Source organism: Myotis lucifugus, unplaced genomic scaffold, assembly GCF_000147115.1.
Source record: "Myotis lucifugus unplaced genomic scaffold, Myoluc2.0 scaffold_8, whole genome shotgun sequence".
NCBI classification, from domain to species: domain Eukaryota; kingdom Metazoa; phylum Chordata; class Mammalia; order Chiroptera; family Vespertilionidae; genus Myotis; species Myotis lucifugus.
In genome coordinates, this window is record NW_005871056.1 from 14013881 (window position 1) to 14036086 (window position 22206).

The 22206-nt window shown below is 39.0% G+C and overlaps 1 protein-coding gene across 2 annotated transcripts in view; it reads right to left on the minus strand.

The window, feature by feature from the left end:
• Positions 1 to 22206, minus strand: part of ATG7 (autophagy related 7) — a 228795-nt gene that overhangs the window by 86175 nt on the left and 120414 nt on the right. For both annotated transcript variants that reach the window (XM_006083835.3, XM_023749659.1), the window contains exon 18: positions 19799 to 19921. In XM_006083835.3, the coding sequence (XP_006083897.1) occupies positions 19799 to 19921 (123 nt within the window). The remainder of the gene's footprint in view (positions 1 to 19798; positions 19922 to 22206) is intronic.

Below are 22206 nucleotides of genomic sequence, written 5' to 3' on the forward strand. Positions count from 1 at the left end.
TTCTAGATGGTTTCTCAGAGTAAAATCATGGTACTTGTTAGGGAAGAGAAAGTCTTGCTAGGCAGCAAAAACAAACATATCCATTCTAGTCTCCTCTTAAAGAGCTCAGTATCTCTAAGGAAATCCTATATAATAAAAGGGTAATATACGAATGGACCAAACGGCGGAACGACTGGTCACTATGATGTGCATTGACCACCAGGGGGCAGACACTCAATGCAGGAGCTGCCCATGGTGGTCATTGTGCTCCCACAGGGGGAGCGCTGCTCAGACAGAAGCTGGCTCATGGCTGGCGAGCCCAGAGGTGGTGGCGGGAACCTCTCCCGCCTCCGCGGCAGCGCTAAGGATGTCCAACTGATGGCTTGTCAGTCGGACATCCCCCGAGGGCTCCCGGACTTCGAGAGGGTGCAGGCTGGGCTGAGGGACCCCCTGAGTGCATGAATTTCGTGCTCCGGGCCTCTAGTCTTAAATAAAAATGCTGATCAGATCTGCTGACCATATAGTAAAGAATGCACTATCTAAAAGGAAAAGCTCATTTGGCAAGATCCAGGTGGAAATAATAGTAACGTTTATTTACACAGAGTTTCTTCTAATGTTGTCTACTTTTTCATAGATAAATCTCATAAAACCTTTGTGAGGAAGGTTACATCTATGAAATCTAGAAACATTTAGGATGGAGCAGTCTTCCTTGCCTGCCTCAGTTTTGCATTCCAGATGTCTCCTTCTGTGCAACCTCTCCCCCGACCCCCCAGCAAACTGAGAGTGTGCTTAGACCTCAGAAGCCCTGACATATGTGGAAGCAGGCAGAGCAGACACAGCATGGCCCACCCAGGGAAGGGACACACAATTGCCAATTCACACAATGCAATGTGAATTGTCTATTTTCATGAGGGCTACTCCAAGAGAGATTTGTGGGCAGGATGACTCACATGGAAGACAAAGAGTTTGGAACATCACTGAAATGAGAAAAATTAGCCAGCACAGCTGCAGCACTTCAGGGTCTTTTAAATAGCCTCCTTCTGCCTCTTTCTCCACCCTTTTCTTGCTGTTCTCTCTCACTCATTAAATACTGACTGAGGTTTTGCTTTTATTGGCTCAAAGGGCCAGCCAAGGCTGGGAAATATTCTTTTTAACAAGCATATCTTTTTATCCCTCTGAGTTTTCTGGTATTATCTTGTGTGAAGGTGATTCTGGGTTACTCTGAAACTTCTTGGCTTGTTTCTAGGTGCAAAAATAGTTAATAAAGCTTGTGGATAGGACTTTCCACACTTCAAGGACATTTAGTGCTCAGGCCACATAGCAAGAAGGCCCATGACTCTCTGTTCTCCTCCCCTAGGAATCCAGGGGGCTCAGCCCCGTCAACATCAAAATGATCATTTCTTCTTTTACTGTACAAGGGCGCTTCCAATTTCAGTGTGGCTCTCTTTCAGCATGGTGGACAGAGTGGTAGATACTCCAAACTTAGTAGGAAAGGAAGGGTTATTTGCTTCCACTATTGTTTCTGGGTTATAACAGATTCCTCAGTTTACCAGCAAGAGGGCTGTTCTCCACTGGATTGGCCCTGTGTTTGCTAGAGTCCAGGATACTGTGCACTTCTAGCAGACAACTGGTTCTCTTTGGATGGGCAACTGGCACACACAGTAGGTGCTTAGTGAATGTCGATGAATTGTGGAATACTGTTGGTAACTTGGAGATGTTATTGTGCATACAAAAATATTAAAGAGAATGGTTCTAAACACTAACACCTGCAATATTTGTGTTCCAGAAAAGTGTTCACCTCTTCCACTTTATTCTGTAAACCTCAGTGTCCCAATCGTAACAAATTCACAATCCTAAGGTGACTCAATCTTTATGGTCTTTATAACAGATCTCAAGCCTATGTAAATAAGCTAGTTAACTGGTTCTCCATTCCTCAAAGGCTATCTCCAAAGGAGTCTAGTGGGTCAGATTAGCATGAATGAACTGTTCTTTAGAATAACCCTAGTCTTTCCTCTCCCATATTACTAGTATTTGCTAGTGGGCCCTTTTATGAGTTTCACCTTCTCATACATTTAAAATGTATTGAAATATAAATCACATACCATATAATTTACCACTAATTCCAGAACATTTCATCATGCCCCAAAGACCCCCATACCATTAGCAGACACTCCCTATTTTCCCTCAACTCTCCTGACCCCTACCCTTCACCCCTCCACCTAGCTCCTTCCAGCCCCTGGCAACCACTAATTTACTTTATGTCTCTACAGATTTGCCTATTCTGGATATTTCATATAAATGGCATCGCATTCATTTAAAAAAGCCTCAAATATTTATTGCATTTTCTGTGTATGCCAGTTCTCTTGCCAGGTGCTGGAATCACCGACTTAAGTAAAAACTAGTACCTGTCTTCCTGTTACTTACAATAAAACAATAAACATTTGCTGAGTATAGAACACCCAGGGCACAACAGCCACACTTACATTTTCTCGCAGAGGCCCTTTGTACCAGTGGGATATTCAGGCCAAGAGGCCCATTATCTCCCTAGGTGCTTGACACTATTTGGTAGATGCTACCTGGTGTTCCATGTCATGTCTCCATGTCATGTGCTCACCAGGCCTACAAATATCTACTTTACAACTATTTGACCAAGCACCTATACCTATCTGTCCTTTTCAAAAGACACCCTCCTTGATAAAGACTCAGAAGTTTTGGTTTGCTTTTAAATGCACCCAATTTGTCTTTTTCTTTTTATTAAGATCAAAGGAGTATTTTCCCTGGGTTTCCAATAACGTACTTGAGATTTTCCTGTGTGATAATGACTGTACTTAGCACATGCAAGGTGAGATAGTGTACTGGGGGCTCTGTATATCTTGGAAATAAGGTTAGCCTTGGAGAATGGAATTAGTAAGAACTGACATGCCCTTGGAGAACATCAGCCTCATGTGAAAGTTAGTCATGTGAAGGGATGGTGGAAAAGCAATTGAGGAGATTGGGAATTTCTACCTTTAATCAAAGTAACAAAGGAGTAATCTCAGGAGATATATTTTAATTAAGAAAGCTGAAACCTACATAACTCTAGAAGATTATTCATGGATGGTAGCAGGGCCCATGTAGAGTTTGGAAAGTGCGATCCCAGAATTTGTGCAAGGATTTGTCGATGTCTTTGACACTGTCTAGAAATTAGCAAGAGGATCTCACTGGAGAACATATCCCTTCAGTACCTGAGGTATCATGGTTCTATGAGGTGATCATGAAATCTTCTGATTACCAACTGTTTCCCCATGTACATATGGGGTATGACAGACATGACAAATTAAATAACCTAGTCTATACATCAATCGCTTATGATTTTGGCTATTCTGAGTTAGATACTGAGAGTCTTCATGCTAACTGAATTTCTGGCCTGAAGAGGTAGGACCCATGGACCATGACAATCTACCAAAGCAAAAATCTGGAGAACAGGTTTGAGGAATATAAAAATGGTGACCTTTGTAATGTCATCCAGAAGAGGAACTCTAGTAGATATAAGCAGGCACAACTAATGTGTAAGAGAGGCGCTACAAAGTGGTAGTGAAGAATACAGGTTCTAGAACCAAACTATTTGGCTCCTACACTTATCAGCCATGTGACATTGGGCAACTTAGCCTCTATGTGCCTTAATTTCCTCATCTGTGAAATAAAGTGGCTGTGAAGATTGAGATAATCCAAATAAATGCTTAGTTTGACATCTGGAACATAATAAGCTCTCAGAGGTTAGCCATCATGCCATCACTGTCCAAAGAAGGACAGATCACCCTGTGAGATGGAGAGCCCTCCAGAACTCAAGTCAGGGCAGAGAAGTATCAATTGAGGGCCAAATACAATCCTGATGCTGTTAAATTTACTTCAACTCCAGGACTTCCAATTAGCTCCCATGCCCCTTAAACTTTTACATATAATTAAAAACAAAATGTTGTTTCAGTAGCTGACATGTCTTTCTTGTAAAATTTCTCTGTTCTTCCATTCAACCAATGTACACTTTCCTGAGTACTTACATGAAAAGTGCCTGTTAGTCAATGAAAATACAAAGGGGGAAAAGGTCCTCGCCATCAAGAAGGTGAACATCTAATTGAGAAGAGGGGGTTAGAGAACCATAGTGATGCATTCCTATGTATTGGATTTAGGCCAACCATCAATTTGGTACTTGACTTTTTATTGCAGAGTCATAACCAAGAGAAGGGTCAGGGAAATCACTGTATCTAGAATCACGCTGTTCTAAGGAACATGAGTAGCTTGTTACATTACACTGAGCTAAAATCCATTGTGTGCTTTCTCCCTCCCTCTCTCAATTTCAATCTCTCCATTCCATTCCCTTCAAGGTATAGCAAAGTAGTGTGATGGCTCTGGGACCTTTCAGTCTCAAATAAATTCTCAGGCTCATATGCTGGCTGGCCCATGGCAGCATTTTGATGGCAGACAAGCAACTCCCATGTTGCAAGTTCACACGGCCTCCTTCCCAGGACGCTGAAGGTCATCTATTATTAATTTGCAACTACCATTTAGTATCCTTCTCCCTCTTATTGTAAGTTTCATGGGAGGGGGGCCTTTCTTTATCATATGGCACAGGCGGGCTCTCAAATATTTATTCACTGTGGCAGGTTCATCCTATGACTATTAGAATTCACTTCTGTAAGAAAAACCACTGATCCCCTTCCTCTTAAAGCAGTCTCTCAATGATGCTTTCTTTTTGCAACATTCTAACCACATTTTTGTGGACAAAACATCCAGACCAGGGAACACCAGGAGGCTCCATTCATGTTGGACCAGTCTCCAGTTTACTGATTGCTCTGTTGCCTCAAGAAATTCGTAGCACCTTCGGGCAAGGGAACAACAGTATGGTGTTTATTGAAATCTACATCTGGTAGCAATTTGTTCAACAGCAACCAGCTTTCCCCCTCTCCTTTTCTTCAGTCAAATAATCCACAGGGGCCCATAATACCCCACAACTGTTCATTTGTTTGAGGCCTGTTTTGTGTAGCTTATGTTCCTAATTACAGATCTTAGTTTATCAACAAGTTTCAGCATAGCAAGTAATTTTTTAGACTGCAGAGGAGACTGAAGGCACATGTCCTAAGGCAGGGACACTGTTATTGCCCATCACCGTCTGGGCTGAAAGATGAAGCCTCACCCTGGCCTCCTGTCTCTAGCTCCCCAGTACATACTTGTGCAGCAGAGGCAGTCAGGGCACTCCCCTGCCCCACCCTAAGAGGTGTGGCCTCACGATGAAGTTTGGGAGCTTGCAAGAAGGAATAGCTGAGTCTTAACGAACAAAGGAGACATTTGTGCCCTGTGGAGAAGGAGAAAAGCCCTATGTTTCAATCTTGGAGAAAACTCTTCCTTTGGTGAGGAGGAGGGGAGGTACGCTGAGCTGCTAGTTCGCTAAAGCAGCAGTCGCCAACTTTTCGGACCTCACGGACCACCGCTGCTCCAAAGGTTTCTCTAAAGAACTCAATGAATAAAGAGTTCTTTTATGGTATCTGTGGGTAGGTGAGAAGATGGGATAAATTCAGGAAGCAGAGTAAGTCAAGCTTGGGGACAAATCTGGGGATTAGAATTTCAAGATTTGCACTGAAGTCCTTAATTTGAAATTGCTCATAGAAAAGAACTATCTAGGAGGAACAAGAACAGACACAGAAGTAGAATTAAGGGTAGACTGAACTTAGAATGGACTTCTATACATATGCCCAGCAACCATCCACCCACATCAGCCCTCCTCCTTCTTTGGGGTGGACTGTTAGAATTAACTCCCTCTCTCAATCCAAACACATAGCTCTGAGGGAGGCTGCCGATCACTGCACCTGCCGGTGGTCCAAGCTGGCCAATCACAGCAGCCCCTCCCTGTCCACTGCAAGTGGTCCAGAGAAGACATGTGACTCAGACCTCAGCAATTCCAGTCTGTGTCTGGGGATTTCCTTTAGGAGACACTGGGGAAGATGCTCTTAAAGGAAGAATGAAATTGTAGAACTACCTGAGACCATGTTTTTTGCTACATGGGAAAAAAATCCTGTTTGCAGTGAGAGAAAATGACATCAACAAAGAGAAAGTAGAGATGAGCAATGAAGACAAAGATGGTCATGACATTAAACACCCCCAACCTCATTAAAAATATTTTTAATGTTGACACCATTTTTCTTCTGTGGATTAAATTAAGTAATTTCTTCCTTTTTATAAGTCATTTGCAAAAATAGAAAATAGCCCTCTGGCATATTTAATTTAGTGTGCACACAAGGGGGATGATCAAAACCATGGAACCCAGGTGTTAAAGGCTTATTCTATCATTATCATGGAATATGAAGTTAGAAAAGATATAAAAATCTCTAATCCAATTGAATCAAACTTTGTGGTAGAAGTGTGATCTAAATATCAGTACTTTTGAAAAGCACCCCAGATAAAATTATAATGGGCAGCCAGGTTGAGAACCACTGTTCTAACCCAGCCAATATATTTTTTTAAAGAATTTTATTGATTTCAGAGAGAGAAAGGGAGAGGGAGAGAGAGATTGAAACATCAATGATGAGAGAGAAAATCATCAATCAGCTACTTCCTGCAACCCCCGACTGGGGATTGAGCCCACAACTTGGGCATGTGCCCTGAATCAAACAGTGACCTCCTGGTTCATAGGTCGGCGCTCAACCACTAAGCCCCACCTGCTGGGCCCAGCCAATATTTTTGTTTAGCAAATGAGAATACTGAGGACCAGAGGTATAGACAGTACTCTGATCAACTCAAATAGCTCATCTTGGATTAGAACATAGGTCCCTGGCCCTAGCTGGTTTGGCTCAGTGGATAGAGTGTCAGCCTGTGGACTGAAAGGTCTCAGGTTTGATTCCAGTCAAGGGTACATGCCAGGGTTGCAGGCTCTATTCCCAGTAGGGGGCATGCAGAAGGCAGCCAATCAAGGATTCTCTCTCATCATTGATGTTTCTTTTTTTAAAAAATATATTTTATTGATTTTTTACAGAGGGGAAGGGAGAGGGATAGAGAGTTAGAAACATCAATGAGAGAGAAACATCGATCAGCTGCCTCCTGCACACTCCCCACTGGGTATGTGCCCGCAACTAAGGTACATGCTCTTGACCGGAATCGAACCTGGGACCTTTCAGTCTGCAGGCCGACGCTCTATCCACTGAGCCAAACCGGCCAGGGCCATCATTGATGTTTCTATCTCTCTCCCCCTCTCCCTTCCTCTCTGAAATCAATAAAAATATATTGGGGGGAAAAAAAGAACACAGGTCTCTGGGTTTGGTCATATTTTTCAAATGAATAATTAGGTCATCCTATTGTATTTTCTTTTAACAAGGGATACATAAACAGAACGTACAGGAATTTTTAGAGTTGAAGTAGAGAAATAAGACATCAGGGAAGAGGAATCCAAATAAATGACAAACATAAGCTATTTAACCTCATTGATAACCAGAAAAATGCAAATTAAAAAGCATAATGATATATTATTCTACACCCAACAGATTGGCAAATTTTTAAAAATGTGACAGTACCAAGATGTTGGCAAGGATATACAGCCACAAAAACTCCCACATACTACTATTAATTGCTTAAATTGGTCCAATTGTTTTGGAAGGCATTTTGTCATGATCTAATAATGTTGAAAATTCATATTTCCTATGACCCAACAATTCTGGTCTTACAAATAACCTAGAACATTCTCAATGGAGGCAATATTACTCCCACAAAGGAGTAAATATTGATTTCTGGTAGATGAAAATATCTTGGACATTACAATGGCTGTTGGCTCTCCAAAGCTTAACCCTACCCAACAAAATCTTATTCTTTAGGATTAATTTATTTTGAATGTTAAAGTTTAAGTTTAAAATTAATTAATTTTTCTCCCTAGGAGAGGTGATAATGGAAAAAAGGTTGAAAAACACTGACCTATAAAAATGTTGCACAGGTACCCCAGGATAGATATAGATATAGATATAGATATAGATATAGATATAGATATAGATATTACACACACACACACACACACACACACACACACATGGTCCAAAACTGGAAGGGCTACAAATATCCATCAATAGTAGAATGAATAAGCTGTGGAATACTATAGAGCAATAAAAAAGGAACAAAATTCAGATATAAAAAACAACCTGGGTAACTTTCACAATGTTGAGAAAAAGAAGCAAGACACAAAGGTTACATAGGACATAATTCTATTTATAAAAGTTCAAAGTCAGGCAAACTAAATTATATTGTTTAGGAATCCATATAGCAGACTAATGCTGTAAGAAAAGCAGGGAAATAACCATCACAAGAGGTAGGGCAGTTATCTCTAGGGCTGTGATCAGAGAGCCAAATATAAGAGAGGTGAAATGCAATGTTCTATTCTTTACTTGGTGTTTATATGATAGTTATTATTTAGATCGTATATAACATTTTAAGTTTCCTTGTGCATGTGTTATAGCTTGTTTGGAAAGATTAAGATATAAAAGAAAAAAGCAGGGAGCAAATTTTCTTGATCTTTAGCCTTTTTATATTCCTAAAGCATTGTTTGGATAAAGATATTTCTGTGCTCACAAATAATAATACAACTATTTCAAATATGAGTGGTGCTTTCAGACTTTAATTTAGAGAATCTCATCTGAACCTTGGCCTCAGTAGAAAGCAGTGAGTCAGAAACCATTCCTCAAAAGAGGTAATTGCTTGAGTTAGAAGGACCAGCAGGAATACCAGGCAGACCCCATGGGGTAGGAAACAGCGTTTGACCAGCAGAAGGCTCAGCTGAACCAAGTCTGGAGGTGGGAGAGGACACAGCAACAGAACAGAAGTATGCAAAGCCTAACTGAAGAGAACATGGGGCCACACTGGAGAAAACACTATGTTCAGTTGTCCTTTAGAAAATAATAATTTAATTGAGAAGTTTCAATTGTTTCATATTAGGAAGTTTTACCCTAATTAGAAAGTTAATGTGCATTCTTATACCTTGACTAGGATCAAACAGGTTTTTATAGGTTTGTCTACAACAAAACCACCTGTTGCTAATCTCTTTTACATTCAAATAATATCCATTTAATGTGAATTACCATTTTAATGGTTTATGATTGTTGAAAGTTTAATTCAAGACGTTTATGTTCTATTGTATATCAAGAAAAAATTATTTAAAAAATCTATGGCAGTTTTCCATTTACATTTAGCTTATAAAAACTAATGTTTGTATTATACTTCTAAAGATTTCAAAGCACATTATAACACCAACATTGTAGGGCAGGTATTATTATCCCTTTTTACAGATGAAGCCCAGGCAAGAGGAAATGATGTAACAAAGTGGCAGGACCAGGACCGAATGCCTACTCTTTAGAACCCAAATCCTATGCTCCTTCCATGAGAATACTCTGTTTCTAGGCCTATGATGCTAAGGGCTGATGAGAGCTAGACTTACTTATTATTTCAGCCTAACTTTTAAGGTATTGAAAAATAAAGTTTTTGCCCTAACCGGTTTGGCTCAGTGGAAGTGCGTCGGCCTGCAGGCCAAAGGGTCCTGGGTTTGATTCCAGTCAAGGGCACATACCTTGGTTGCAGGCTCTTCCTCAGCCTGGGCCCTGGTTGGGGCTTGCGCAGGAGGTAACCAATCAATGTGTTTCTCTCACATCTATGTTTCTCTCTCTCTTTCCCTCTCTCTTCCACTTTCCCTAAAAATCAATGGAAAAATATCCTCGGGCAAGGGTTAACAACAACAAAAAAGCTTAAAGAAAAATAAAGTTTTATTTTTACAGGTCATTGTTGAAAGAAAGAGAAAGGGAAAGAAGTATTTGGATATACAAACTTGAAATAGTTATTTCTAAAGTGTTGATACTGAATTTGTGCTTTAAAACATCAATTCAATGATGAACTTAAGTTAGACAAAGGATAACATAAATATTATATATGTGCATCTTTTACAAAAATATTTTAAAAATCTTTTAAAAGCCAGGTTTCTTTCCTTTTAATAAAATGCTAAGGAGAATTAGGTATGGCCTCTTCCAAGGAAGATTAAGGTAAGATAAACACAAAGGCCTAAGTTTAGTGGCAAAATTAAAAGCAAACAAATCCACAGCAATTTGCTATATTTATTACTAGGAACTCAATGATTTTGTTCTGCAACAATAAGATATACATACTTCAGCACTGAATTTTTTTTTTCCACCAGACAGCTGAATAAAGGCAAATGAAGGCAGGCTCTCAATTTCTTTTTATAATTTAGGGAAAAGTAAAGGCCAGGAAGAAAGAAGTAATCTCTTACTTGTTCTTTTTTCCCATTGGTAAGTTCAGAGATGGAATCATGACAGTAAAAATCTCATTCCCACAGATTTTATTAGAAGCCAGTCTATTCTTAAAGCAGTAAGAAAGCACAGTGATGTTGGCTGACCAAGCCCTAGAATAATACAATGAACTAAACCATGCTATCCAAGAACATAGGTGTAAGGAAACAGACAAAAAGCAAAAGGGCTCTGTTAAATTGCTCAATCTGAAAGTAGAGGTACTCTCTATAAAGCAGAACACAACCCAGGCTTATGAAGTAAACCTCAAGATGTAGATGAACACTGAGCATAGCTAAATTTAACAATGTCCAGGCAACTTTGCAAATTAATTCACTTCCCTGAGCCTTGACAGCCTCATCCATAAAATGGGGTATTAGCCACCTCAAAAGCTTGCTGTGGGCATCCAAAGGCTAGGTACAAAAGTTCCATAAAAATTACAGATAATGTAATCAGTATTGGTTGCTATACCCCTCACGGTACTTTTCATCTGAAATCTTGGATGCTTCCATGCCATGGGCCATTCTGGAAAGCTTTCTCTCCTACACTTGGAGTTCCAACCTTGGAAGCCCAGCTCAAAATCTAACTCTTTCCTGGAGCCTTCTTTCTGCATCTGATCTCCCCAAATCCTGCAGGACTCATTACACCATGTGTTCAACTCTCTGTGCACACCCTTTGCCCTGCAGCCTCAGTTACTTTGCCGTCTTTACCCCCCTGTCTCCTGAAGGCCTGCCTTGTACCTCTTTGAATCCCCACACCAGCATGAACTTGGCAAGGGGTCAATAAGTATTTGTTGACTGATAGAAGCCATGATTAAACCTGAACAATATTTAATTTTTAAAAAATACACACCTTAGAATATTTCATATTCCCTTCCCTCCCTGCTCTCTCACAGCTATTTGAGAAGATGAAGCAACACTAAGATTTCAGAACCAAGAAATCAATTTAATTTTACAGTATCAAAACATGGACAACCCCCAAATTCAACACATGGCAGCTGTTATGTTTGCAAGTGAGAAGGCTCAGCTGCAAAAATACAGCCCCTAGAATAATGGTCACAGGGCAAACTGTAAGAACACTTCTGATGTAGTCAGGAAGTCAGGGCCACGGCTCTCCACTTCCTGATCCCCACTTTCTCTCTCATAGGACTATATCGTGAAAAACCCCTCCTACCCAACAAAAGACACTACTTTATCTTATTGTTTTTCTAATTCAAAGACATACATAACTGACAATCAGAGCTTCTGACTGGGTCAAGCTAACCAGTATTCCATTTCATATGAAGCAAACAAACAATCCAACTTGATGGTTTAGTTGGTCAATGTAATATCATGTCATAAATAGTATGTTTTATGAACATAATCAATTATGGTGATGGGAGACTTGATATTACAAAGAAGGCAAAGTCCTGGGTGCCAAGTCTGGAGAATGAGGTCCGTTGGCTAGGTTACACCATTTTGGATTTACACACACTGCTATATAACCAACCAATACACAGTATAATAAATGTTATCTTAAGGCTCAAAGTAGTTCTAAATCTCAAAAGAACGTGACCAAAAATATTTCTAGCAATGGCAGCCAGATAGACACCAGGGAATATGTACAAAATGTACAAAAAGTAATTGCTCTGATACTTTTAAAACATTTTTGATACAAGAATTAGCCATCTTTTTACTTCTTGGTCATACTGAGTATAACTGAATCAAAATCACTGAATTATAGGAGCTAAAAAGGATTTCACATATGGTTCAATCCCTCTATTGTAAGTGGGGAAGCTGATACAAAAAATGTTTAAGTTATTCACCCAAGTACTCATGAGAACACGAACAGAACAAGAACTAAAATGTAAGGAGGATGCAGTTCCCATGTTCTATTTCTTAATATTAGCCATCTTAGCATTGCTTTTAGCATTTATGATTCTCCCCTTCTCTCTCCCATAGACCTCCAAATGGAGTATACTATCCAAGACTCCTTAAGGGTGGGGAACTCAGCCCAGACTTCGTCTATCCTCCAATTGGATCCTTCCCTAATACCAACTAATCTAAACATCTCAAACCCATGTAGATAATTCTGACAGCAAATAAAAGGGACTCGTTTTACAAAGGAGTACGGCCAAGCCTTATTTCAAAAACTAGTCTCTAGTTTCCAATCTAAGAATTAATTGGCTTTCTGCTTGCTGTTTCTGCTTTTCCCCCTTCATCTAGGAGAGAAGGCCAAGGCTGTGTTTTGCTGGATTGCTTCATAAGGGACAATCAAGGGAGGATACAGTCTGAGGATAGGCCAGTGCAGGTTGGATGTGGGCTAGCAGAAGGCTCTGGGAAAAGAGAACTGGATTCATGGGCAGACTAGGTCAGTCCCCAGAGCAATTCCTCTCCATTGGAAACAGGTCTAAGTGCTGACACGGGGTTTCCCACAGCTTCTACTGGCCTCCAAAGGCTATTTGTCATCGGAGGCTCTTGATGAAGCTGTACATAAATATCTGACTGTTGTTAAATACAAAACAAAACAAAACAAATAATCCACAGGAACCAAATCAAAACCAGCTGTGAGTGGAAGAGGCCAAATCTCAGTGTAAGTGCAAAAGGCCCAGCAGAAACATTTGTTAATGGTGCTATTTACTTTGCTGAATAGTAAATTGTCATGCCAATGAAGTCATATCACATGACTGTAATGTTTTTCTTATGACTTTCCTGCTATGAAAGAAATGGGCACTTTATTTTCTAGAATCCTGAATTCTGTAGTAGATGAGTCAGAATCCGAGTTTTAATTCACAATCAACCCACCGACTCAGCCTGTTCATTTCTGACAGCCTGTTCGTGATTTTACATCCTATGTTAAACTTGGCGCTAAACTTTCTTTTTAAATTATCATTCATTAATCCCTAATTCTACAATTATAGAGTGCTGTAACTATAATCCCAAAAATATAACTGTATGATACAACATCAAATATGATACTATAGTCAAGGCAAGAGAAGGAAACAGAGCCTAAAATTAATTCTGAAATCATGGAACTTGCAAACTGTCAAGAATGAGAATGAGGTATTTCGGGGAAGTTGGGTTATGGGATTCTGGAATTTGAATTTCTCAAGGATATGCCAATATAGCTTGCTTTATTAATTCTCTTATGAAACAGTCTTTTCTCTCTAATTAGATGAAGCTTGAAAATTATTTGGCGTTCAGCACAATACTGAACCCACAGTTGGGATGAAACCAGTACATGTGAACTGATAGTTGATGGTAAATAACCCTAAGAAGGCAAGTCACAGCAAATTTTATGGAAACATGGCTCAGTCATTCATATGTCTGATTTAGTCTCTTAACAAATTCAGCAATTTAAAGAGTATTTGGTGAGTTCTTCACCAGCTCCACAACTTGGATATCTTGTGCTTCATCAACTTTAAAGCCATTTTCTTTGGTTCCAACGGGGATAAACAGATGTCTAGGAGCAATAGGAAATTGGACTCAATCTCCAAATATTCAAACCCATTCTCTCTACAGGTCTTGAAAGTAATAGCCAGAACTTCATGCAAAATTCCCTATTCAGATGGCAACATTTTAAGAGAGTAAAAAGTTGAGTGGGCCCTTTCCCCTCTGTGAGGCTTCCCAATACCTCATGGGTAGAATGGAACTATAATTTGGCAGCTAGATGAATGATAGACAAAGAGGTCTCTGTCCAAGACCCCTACTTTATGAAATATAACATTAGAAAAAAAAACATTTATGAGGTGAGTATTTTTAATTTTTTAAAAATATTTTTTTTTACTATATGTTTTTATTGATTTTTAGAAAGAGAGGAAGGGAGAGGGAAAGAGAGAAACATCATTGTGAAAAACATCAATAAGCTGCCTCCTGCACACCACCTACTGGGGACTGAGCTTGCAACCTGGACATGTCTGGTGACCGGAAATCGAACCAGAGACTCAGACTCCGTGGTGCATGGGAGGACACTCAACCAACTGAGACGCACCAGCCAGGGCTATTTTTAATTTTTTGTTTTTTGATCTACAACTTGAGATAAAATTCTACCACACACATTTCTCATTTAAATATTTTTATTGCATCTTAGCTCGGCAGCTTCTCCTCATTTCACTAAAGGAAACAGGATAATTTTCCTTTATCTGCAAAATCAATCTATCAGTTCTGTTCTTTAAGTTCTATCTCCATCCTATCTCTAATACCATCCAGTCATTTTCACTCATTTATTCAATTACCTCAATTTCATCATTACCCCAAACAAACTCATCTTTGTAAATCTGGCAACTCCCTACACCACACACTCAGTCCCTACTCTGCACCTTATACTTCCAGCCCTCTTGCAACACAAACCAACCTGGTGATTTGTCAATCTCAACAGCACTATTATCATACTAATAACCTAGTCCTAGACTAAAATAATGGCAATTGTTTTTGGATGATGGAAGGGGGATGTGTGCAAAAAATTTTAAGACAGATCTGGATGATTCTGTCTTAAATATATCTTCCAATCCATTATCTCTCTGCCCCTTTCTATAAAAATAAATGGATTTGTAGTCTCTAGTAGGATCAGTTATACATTCCTCCAAACTAAATGGGCTATAGTTTGGAAGACAGATCACAGATATTAAAGGATATGGAAAGTTTAATAGCTTCAAAAATTTTTTTCCTTTAACTAAAAAAGAATTATCTTGCCACAACATGGATGAACCTTGAAAACATCATGCTAAGTTAAAGACACCAGATACAAAAGGCCATATATTGTGAGATTCCATTTACATGATATGTCCAGAATAGGCAAATCTATAGAAACAGAAAGTAGAGTAGTGGCTGCCAGGCCTACATAGAGAGGGGAATGAGGAGTGACTGCTTAATGGTACAGTTTCTTTTGGGTGTGATGAAAATGTTCTAAACTTAGCAGTAATAGTAGCACAACTCTGTGAATACCAGTATACTAAAAAACCCACTAAACTGTACACTTTAAAAGGGTGAATTTCATAGTATGTGAATTATAACTCAATAAAGCTGTTATTAATAAAAAAACAACCTTATCTGATTTCAGGAAACTCTGGCTCCAGCCACATGCTCATGATTCTGAGTAACACACTAAAGAGTCAGCCTCTGAGATAATTTATTCAGCCCAGAATGCCCTCCCCCACCTCCTACCCTTTCCCTGGCCAAATTCAACTTTTATTTTTAAAGATAGCCTACTTAACCTTTAAAACTAACTGTGATGGATATTAACTACACTTACCGTGGTGATCATTTTGCAATATGTACAAAGAGCAAAATCATTAATTATAGTGAACACTCAAAACTAATATAATATTATATGTGAATTATACCTCAATTAAAAGAATTATTAGTTTTAAAAAACCTAACTGAAATATTTGTTCCCTTCTGTGTGAAGCTTTCCTTGACATCCTTACTCCCTCAGGCAGGAGTAACTGCTCTCTCAGCACTTAATATATAAATGAGTGAAATATTTTTTAAAGATATTAGAGTGTCCTATTTATGTCTCTGTTTCTCACACTAGACCATGAGCTCATCTCATTAACTTCTGTATTCAGTCACTAGCATAGTGCCTTGCTATCCAATTTTCAAAAGCTGTTCAGTACTTCTCTTTTTAAAAAACAGTATTTGTATAAATATACATTTTATAAGTAATGTATAAAATCATACTGTCATATATATTTATCTGGTTGAATCTTTTGCAATTCCAATGTTAATGCATGAAAACAGTTACCCTAAGATGAGAATTAATTGGGCATTCTTCACTGCATTGCTAAAATAAATAAGTTGGTATCTTTCTATATGGGATGCAGAATTTTATACTGTTATTACTGAACATTTACAAATGTACTGGGAATCAGATATGTAAGTCAAAACACAACCTTTTACACAGATATGTGTATATTTTTTGATATACTTATTTATTCATTTACACATGTTTTTCACAGTAATGTAATTAATGCAGGCAGGAAAATGTCTTTTTTCTTTTATAAGGTTGCCTAGTGAGCATTATCTTAAAACACTCCTATTTAGAGCTTTTTAAGAAAAGTAATGATTCTTTTCTAAGATAGGGTCTGCAAATACCAATAGTTATAAGGATCATCAACTAAAAAGCATCATCTAAATGGCGAGCATCACCTAAATACCTTTGAGAACAGAATAGAGAGCCCAGAAATAAACCCACGCCTATGTGGTCAATTAATCTATGACAAAGAAGACAAGATCATACAACAGGGTGTAGACAGTCTATTCAATAAATGGTGCTGTAAAAATTGGACAGATATATGCAAAAAACTAAACTAGACCACTTTCTTATACCATAAACTCAAAGTAGATTAAAGATTTAATTGTAAGACCAAAAAGCATAAAACTCCTAAAAGAAAAACACAGGCAGTAAAATCTCTAACATTTTTCTTAGCAATATTTCTTCTGATATATCTTAAGTATGGGAAACAAAATTTAAAAATAGGACTACATCAAACTAGAAAAGACAAGCTACTGAATGGGAGAAGACATCCAATAAGAGGTTAATATTCAAAATTTGTAAAGAACTCGTATAAGTCAACACACGCATACAAAACCACCAAACAATCCAATTAAAAAATGGGCAGAGGACCTGAATAGATACTTCTCCAAAGAGGACTCATAGATGGCCAACAGACATATGAAAAGATGCTCAACATCAATAATCATCAGAAAAAATGCACATTAAAACCAGAATGATATATCACCTTACATTTTACAGAATGGCTACCATCAATAAATCAACAAACAAGTGTTGGTGAGGATGTGGAGAAAAGTGAACCCTCATCCACTGTTGGTGGGACTGAACATTGGTGTCAGCTGCTGTGTAAAACAGTATGGAATTACATCAAAAAATAAAAAAGAGAATTACATTATGATCCAGCAATTTCACTTCTGAGCATATATCCAAATAAGTTAAAAACACTAATTTGAAAGAATATATGCACCCTATGTTCATTACAGCATTATTTACAATAGCCAAGATGTGGAAGCAACCCATAGATGAGTGGATAAAGAAGATGTGGTACATATATACAAAGGAATATTACTCAGTCATAGAAAAGAATGAAATCTTACTATTTGTGATGACATGGATGAACCTAGAGGGTATTATGCTAAGTGAAACAAGTCAGACAAAGACAAATATGATATGATTTCACTTATATGTGGAATCTACAGAACAAAATAAACAAATAAAACAGAAAGACTTATAGATGCAGAGAACAAACTGAGTGTTGCCAGATGGGAGGGGAGTTGAGGGGCTGGGTAGAAAAAGGTGGAAGAATTAAGTACAATTTGTAATACTGTAATAACTATGTATGGTACCAAGTAGATACTAAATTATTGGGGGCATTGGCTCATAAACTATATAATTATCTAACCACTTTGCTGTACACCTGAAAATACTGTAAAATATACTGAATGTCAACTAAAATATAAATAAAAAAATATAAATAATATGTTAATACCTTTGGGCAAGAAACTAACAACAATGTGTCTCCACTAAGAAAACTGGGTGGTAAAGGAAAAGTGTACAAGATTTCCTTTCCACATAGAATATTTTCTATATCTTTAAATTTCATATCAAGTACATTATTTATCTATACAATTTGCTTCTTGGCTCTAGAAAACCATCACTATTTAGGAATGTAGGCCTGGCGTTGCCAGATCTGATTTTTCAAAGAAGTCATAAATGGGAAAATTCTGATTTTTATGTAAAACCCATAATTTTAAAATGTTGGCTTTATTCAGAATTTAACACATAGAGCAGGCCAAACAAAACACACCTGCAAGCCATATCTGGCTCATAGGCCAACCAGTTTACCATCTTTAATAAAAAATTTGATGTGTGGCTTATGGTTCCAAAACTATAAATATATTTAATGGAGGAAAAGTTCAAAAAGAAAAATCAGACTTGTAGATGAATCCCTGCCCCACCATCTCTTTAGTCCCTATTGCTGTCTTTACATTCCAGGGTCTTTTAAGAGGCTGTTAATATTTGACCAACTAAAATGCAAGATAGTCAGGGTTAATCAAGAAATGCGCCCATTATTCTAACATCTGCTCTGTTTTAAAGAGTGAAATATGGGGTCAATTTCAAGTTTCAATTCTTCTAGCCAACTAAAGAAAAGTATGTGAATTATTTCTAGCTGGCTGGAAAAATTCCCCCAACCAACTAGTCAAATGGTTGAAAAGACCTGTAAGTTATTTTCCTCTTATTATCAGGCAGTATACTGATGCTCAAAAGACAATATGGTGGCTATGATCAACATAAAGTTCTGAACTCTCTCTGGGAACCCAGTCAAAATTCTGGGGGAAATCTGAAAGTCTCTTAAAGTCCTGCCGAGATGCCATTTATCTTCTGAAACTAAGAGACCCTATGTGGGTCTAACTACTACTGGTCATCGGTGGAAGACTGTATCTTGTTGAATGCCCAGGACAACAGAGCCAAAGAAAGTTAAAGAAGAACCAGCTTCAGTTCTAAGTCTAGCACTAGAGATGTATTCTTTCGTCTCTGGTGTGCTTAAAATTCTCATCCCAATCTGTTAGAAGCTTCAAAGGATTTGACTGGTATTTTCACATGGTTTCCCTATACCAGTGCTAGCTCCAATCTTCCAAACAGTAGCCTTTTTATCACCAGCTGGCCCAATATTGGGCTTGATCATCTACTCACTGACGGTGGGGCCTCCCACAATGGTGAGACTACACAACCCCAGGAAGGGGTGGCAGTGGGGCGGTAATCACTGAATCAAACTATAGGACTAATGACAACTTTGCAGGACACAGGCATTCAAGGTTTTCCTTATGTTGCTTGTGGAAATGCTATGGCAGGTCACATTTTTCCTTAGAGCTTTTTCACCCAGGTAACAGAATAGAAAGATGTTGATTTAATATCATTCAACCATTTTGAGAAGGTGCCCATTTTGCCAAGTGACACGAATGGCTCCACACTATATACCGCATGACCTTTTCTAAGAACAGTGAGCATTTCGAAAAAAACAAAATAACTATATGTTGAATCCCAGTCTTAAAAAACCCCCACATGATTATAGTGACACAGGAAATTAAGATCTGCAAAATATTCAAACTGACAAGCTAAACGTAACTCTCTTAGGTTGTAACCAAGAAAGCCATTTCATGGTAGGGTTCAATGGCCTACGAAGACTGATCAATTGTGAAATAAAAGCCAGGCATGTTCTCTTTGCAGAACAGTGCCAGACTCCAATGTCTTCCCTGACTTGCATTTTGATGTATGGACATGAGAACTGATTTTCAGCAAGAAACAGGTGCTTAGGAATCAATAACCTGTACTTCCCTTATCAGCAATTTTTTGAATTTGACACCTACTACACAACAATCTGCACACAACAGCATCCAGCAACTGCAAAGGGTTTGTTCTAAGGGGGGAAAAATCATAATTAACTGCTTTCTTTCTTTTCTGTAAATCTAAATATCAAATAAGATTCAAATACATCAGTTCACAGCACATAAAGCTTGTTTTATTCTTACCTCAGCAGCTTGGGTCTCTTGATGCAGTAATGTAAGACCAGTCAAGTCTTCTAAGAAGGAATGTGAAGAATTAAACACCTTCGCCAGGAATTGAAATCCTTCTCCTTCATATTGATCAAGAACCTGAAAAACATTTACATTTTTAAAAGGGGGGCTGTTGGTCTTAAAATGCATATTAAAAGATTTTTCACTTCTAATAAGCACTTGTCAAAAATGAAACAAAAACTAGTCTTAAATATGGAGATAACCAATCTGTTGGGCAAAAAACTGGGAGGGTTTAATATTTATCACGTTTTTCAATTTAGATGACAATTTTTCTCAAAATAGGTTACATGCAAATTCACAAAAATTCTAGAAAAGTTGGGGTTACTAATTTTAAGGTCTATATTTTAGGGGAAAAAATAACAGGCAAGAGAAGAGCCAAGAAAATTTTTTACAAGGATAAAGAGAAGGGAAGGGACAGAAGGATGGGAAATGGGACCTATTGGCTAGCCAAACATATTTAAAAAATTATTTTAAAATGTAAAACTAAATTTCACCAGGCATGTCACAAAAGAGGAGACCCAAATGGTCAATAAACTTATGAAAAGTTGCTCAGCATTACAAGAGATCAGGGAAATAAAAACTAAAACTACAATGTAATATTGTTTTATTATTATTATCAATGTAATATTGTTTTATACCTACCAGCATAGTTAAAATGGAAAAGACAGAAAATACCAAGTACTGGCAAAGATTTGGAACAACCAGCATTCTCCTGGGAGTACAAAACGAGGCAACCACTTTAGAGGTTTAACACTTGCATGGGCCATGATAAAAAAAATTCTAGAATGAAACCAAGATGGTGGCATAGGTAAACACCGGAAATTGCTGCCTCACACAACCACTTCAAAACTACAAAAGACAAAACGGACATCATCCAGAACCACAGGAAGGCTGGCTGAGTGGAAATTCTACAACTAGAAGGAAAGAGAAAAGCACACTGAGACTCAGAGGAGCTGCGGAAGTAAAGTGCTGAGGTACGGAGGCACATGCGGAAAGGGCCGGCAACTGAGGACACGGTTGTCTTTTTCAATCGGGAGGGAGTCACAAGCTCCCGACTGCTCTGAACTCCAGTTCTGGGCGAGTCTCTGGGGACCCAGACTCATATGGGGAGAAACTGGACTGTCTGGCAGCAGGCAGAACTCGAGGGCGACTTTCCCTCAGAGGCGCTTGCAGCCATTACCGCGGGACACTGAGACCCGGGACCTATTAGGGCAGGACTGAGGATCAGCCATAGCTGTTTGCTCCGCCCTGTTGATTCCCTGAGACCCCGCCCCACCCAAGCTGTGCACAGAGGCTTTTGCATATGAATGCCCTGGCCCTTTGCCATCTAAAATTACCTAACAAACTGCAGCTGGGCCAGACAGACCCAGAACACCCAAAAGGCCCAAGGCCCCACAGCAGCTTGCATTGCTTCACAGCTGGGCCTCATCTGGGCACTTCCAAACCCCAAACAAAGAAGAGGAATCTGCAGATCTCTCCGTACCTCCTGCTGGGTAGCCTCAGACAGAGGCTAAACTAGCACCTCCGTAGAGATCCAAGAGCCAGTGTACCCAGTGGTCAGAGTGGGACCATCCAGATTACAACTCCTCAGATCCATAAGGGACACACTCAGGGGGCAGACTCAGTGAGCACCAAAGCCCCACTGAAGCAAGTCTTGCCACATAAGGGTGTCTCCAGCACAGAAGTTCTCCCACCGTAGACACAGCTGATTCTCACAGCCAATTGGCCTAGAGGTCAATTCCTCCCAGTGATACCAACAACAATCAAGGCTTCACTACAACAAGACTGTGCACACAGCCCACAAAGGGGTGCACTAAGAGTGTCCACCTCAGGTAATTGGGGAGGCTGAGCCACTGGGCCCTATAGGACACCCAGCACACAAAGCCACTCTATCAACACAGGGAAGCAGCCAAAAAATGCGGAGACAAAGAAACAGGTCACAAATGACAGAAATGGAGGAAAGCAAACAACTGGATATAGAGTTCAAAACCACGGTTATAAGGTTTTTCAAGAATTTTCTAGAAACCACCGATAAATTTAGTGAGACCCTCGATAAATCTAGTAAGACCCTCGAGGTTATGAAAAAGGACCAACTAGAAATTAAGCATACACTGACTGAAATAAGGAATAATATACAGAGATCCAAAAGCCGACTAGAGGATCGCAAGAATCAAGTCAAAGATTTGAAATACAAAGAAGCAAAAAACACCCAACCGGAAAAGCAAAAAACAAAAAGAATCCAAAAATATGAAGATAGTGTAAGGAGCCTCTGGGACAACTTCAAGCGTACCAACATCCGAATTATGGGGGTGCCAGAAGAAGAGAGAGAGCAAGATATTGAAAACCTATTTGAAGAAATAATG